The sequence below is a fragment of the Apis dorsata genome, unplaced genomic scaffold (genome assembly GCF_000469605.1).
Source record: "Apis dorsata unplaced genomic scaffold, Apis dorsata 1.3 scaffold_188, whole genome shotgun sequence".
Classification (NCBI taxonomy): Eukaryota; Metazoa; Arthropoda; class Insecta; order Hymenoptera; family Apidae; genus Apis; species Apis dorsata.
Window position 1 is genome coordinate 277,394 of NW_006263473.1, and position 3,817 is coordinate 281,210.

The 3,817-nt window shown below is 36.3% G+C and overlaps 1 protein-coding gene across 1 annotated transcript; it reads left to right on the forward strand.

Annotated features, from left to right (window-relative positions):
• Positions 1 to 7: 7 nt before the first annotated feature.
• Positions 8 to 2,883, forward strand: LOC102671941 (protein sister of odd and bowel-like; the record flags this gene model as incomplete). Its single annotated transcript, XM_006614487.2, has 2 exons — positions 8 to 309; positions 2,246 to 2,883. Coding segments are annotated over 2 exons (648 nt in total), but the record flags the coding sequence as incomplete, so codon positions are not given.
• Positions 2,884 to 3,817: the final 934 nt, after the last annotated feature.

Here is a 3,817-nt window from a genome sequence, read left to right on the forward strand (position 1 = left end):
CGCTTCCTCCTTCACGTCCCCGGCGTCGTCGTCCGCCTGCTCCTCGTCCTCCTCGTCCTCGCTGTCCTCGTCGTCGTTGTCCTCCTCGTCGCCGCTGCAGGCCACCTCCACCTCCGCCGAGTCGGGCATACCGAGGACGTGCAGGGCGTCCAGGCCCAAAAAGCAGTTCATCTGCAAGTTCTGTAGCCGCCAGTTCACCAAAAGCTATAATTTGCTGATACACGAAAGAACGCACACCGACGAGCGGCCGTACTCGTGCGACATTTGCGGAAAGGCCTTCCGACGGCAGGATCACTTGAGGGACCACAGGTAAGTCAGGGGACTGGTGTGATTCGTTTTCGTTTCATGATTCTCTTTTGCAAGAATTTCTGGTCAGATTGTTTGGATTCTAGGTTGTTTCTTCTTTTTCTTTTTTTTTTTTGAATTGAGATTTGATCGAATTTCTTTGGAACCTCATCGCGATCTTTTTCGCTTCGATCTTTCGACTTTTTTAAAATTAATTCCGATTCTTAATAATCTTTAATAATCGTCGAATCGTAGAATTTTGTAGAATCGTCTTCCGTATTTTCTTATAATTTTTGTCCAATTCCAATAAGTATTCCATATAACAATTACTCGATTTTTCATTCGTTTTAACGTGTTTTAATTCGCGATTAATTCTTTTACAATTTTAAAACAATCCTCGATCCATCTCAGAAACTTGTACTAAACCACAAAATAAACATTCAGGAATCGTTAGATCGATCGAAGTCATGATGATAATCGTGACTTCAATATTTTCACCTTTATTCAGGAAACCATTAATATTCAAAAATTAAGCCGAGCGAGTGGATCGAATCGGGGGGAAAGGACACGGAAGATAAAGCCGCTATTATATATGCTTATTGGCGGAGGGAAGCGCGCATCGGGCGATAGCATAGTTATATACCCAATCACCTCGTGAAACACGCTTTCTTCCCCGTTCAACTCTCGTGCTCAAATTGATTGCGATCTTCTGTGTTCCGTCTAAATACGACGAAATGATACGGCTCGAACGTGTAATTACGACGACGTACTATTAATTAATATCGAACAATTTTTCCTGACAATTTATCGTGGTTTTTCGTATTTTTTGATCATCGATCACCAACGATGCGCGCGCCCACAATTAACCGTTAATTCAACTATTAGGCATTCTTCGATTCTTCGTATTTTTTACTATTTCTTTTTTTGAATAATCTTTGTGTGATTTATTTTTATTTTCTTCTCTCTTTTTTTTTTCACGAAGAAGATGGAGGAATGTTTTCGCTTCGGTTTATTGTTCGAATGAAAAATTGAAGATAAAGATATTTGGTAATCGATTCGAGGATTTTGAATTAATTTTTTTCAGAGTCTAGTTTAAGAGTCAGGATTTTTGGGATGTAATTTTTTTTTTTGTAATTTGTATAATTTAAATTTTTTTTATAGCTTTATTTATTTTAAATATTTATTGAAAATGTTGAATTATTCATTTCGACTTGTTTTTTTTTTTTAATTCTTAATTTATTAACGCGTTTAATATTAGCATAGTTTCAGAATACATAGACTCTTATAAATTTTAATAAGTTTCTTCGTCGCGTTCATTAGATTATTTATATGGATATATCGTATATAAAAATTTCTAAGAAAAATTGTATTTTTTTGTCTAAGTATTTACAAGCTTTCTTCTCTCCACTGCAGATAAACGTAATAATATAAATAATTGTCTAATATCCCAATCATCTAAACAATTCGCTACCGACACGATTTGCGAACAAAGATTTTCGTATTTCATTCTACTAAGTAGCAATTTATTTATAATCCTAATTAACATACAATACCAAAACCTTAACCATCCACTTTCTGCACCATTGACAAACCTCTCACACAAATTCCCAAATCCCACGCAAGCATCCTCAACGTGCCTAAACCAACGACAAACCTCCTCAATCGTTCTCCAAAATCCAAACGAAAATTTTCACGCGTCGTCGTTTCGACAATCATTAATCCCTCTAATCCTTCTAATCCCATTACTGACCACTCCAACCTTCTGAAAATCTGTCATTGATATCGTCACTAACTTAACGTAACGTGACTTATCAAATTGATCAAACTGATTTGCGCCAATTAAAATTATCCAAAACTTAACGTTACTTTCTATACTCTTTAAACTATATACGAGATATGATTAAATTATCTTCGGCCAATTCAATAATTGAAAGAGGAAAAATCGATCGATCCGTTGCAGGTACATCCACAGCAAGGAAAAACCGTTCAAATGCGCCGAGTGTGGAAAAGGATTCTGTCAAAGCAGGACCCTGGCCGTGCACAAGATCCTGCATATGGAGGAATCGCCCCACAAATGTCCCGTGTGCGCAAGGAGTTTCAACCAGAGAAGCAACCTGAAGACCCATCTTCTCACGCACACGGACATCAAACCTTACCACTGCGCCTCCTGCGGCAAGGTGTTCCGCAGGAATTGCGACCTGAGGAGGCACTCATTGACTCACAATTTGGGTGTATCGACGTCCCCTCCACCACCAGGGATACCTGTGCCTGGTACAGGGGCCGTAGTGCTGCAAGAGACGTCCTAGTGGGCGCGTGGATCGACTGTGACAAGTCTCGACACTGTGCTAGGGACATTTTATTCTACCGAGCCCTTCTTTTCGCTTCGTTCGATTTCGAGACGAGTTATAAAGGAATTTTCCAAGGATTTTGAACGTTGAAATCGGCGAAGGGAGGGCAAAGGAGTAGGTAATTGGTTTCGATAGACTGATAGTGGAAAGTCTAATATTGTACTAGGGACATTTATTATTTGCACCGAGTCCAAGTTTGATATCCATTTTGGGGGATAAATTGGGGAATTTTCGTAGGATAGCGAAAAGAGGAGCAAAGAGGATTGTAATTGGTTTCATAAATTATTGTGAAAAATCTTTGGTATTCTTCTAGGGATATTTATTTTTATACCGAGTCCATTTTCGTTTTTCCATTTTAATTTTGAAACGGATTTAGAAATCCTGAAGGAATCAATGAGACATCAAAGAAGAACGAGGAAAATGGATTGACATTGTGAAAAATCTTGACATTATACTTTAGGGATATTTACTTTTGTATCGAATTTAGAGTAAATTTTTTAGAAATTTTGATAAAATTATACTAAGAAAATTTTTATTCGTTTAATTTCGAAGAATATTCAAACAAATTCAACGGATTTCAAAGTCTATGAAAGGGTAACGTTTATATGGTATCGGTGATTGTTTGAATTTGTGAAATATAGATGAAACTTTAAAGATTCGTAAGTGTTAAGTGGACTTTGGGTCCTTGATATTTAGCGTGTATTTAGCTGCGTATGTATTTCGTAGTTGTTAATGCGTAGATATATAATTATAACTGCATATAAAGATGTTATTCATGGATTCATGTTCGTTAGATCTGTAATTATGTTACGTATTACATGTATAGGTAGCCGGAGTAAGAACTTATCTCTCACACTGTGTACCTATGTGCCCATGTTGTGTTTCGTTTGTACGTGTAAAATAAACTTTTATTATATTATTTTTTAAATATGTCGTTGTAATTATTGTTTTTTTTACCATTTCCTTTCCTCTAGCAACGAACAAATCAATTTTCAATATTAATTTTCGAGTAATCAATGTTTCGATAAAAACCTAACCCAAGAAAAATACCATAAAAATAAAAGAAGCAAAACTAATTCCAATATTCTTTTCATTTTAAAAATAATACTTAACAATACCTCGCATATAACAACAAAACACAGCAAAAAAAAAAAAAAAAATACAGCGACGAATTAAAAGAAGAA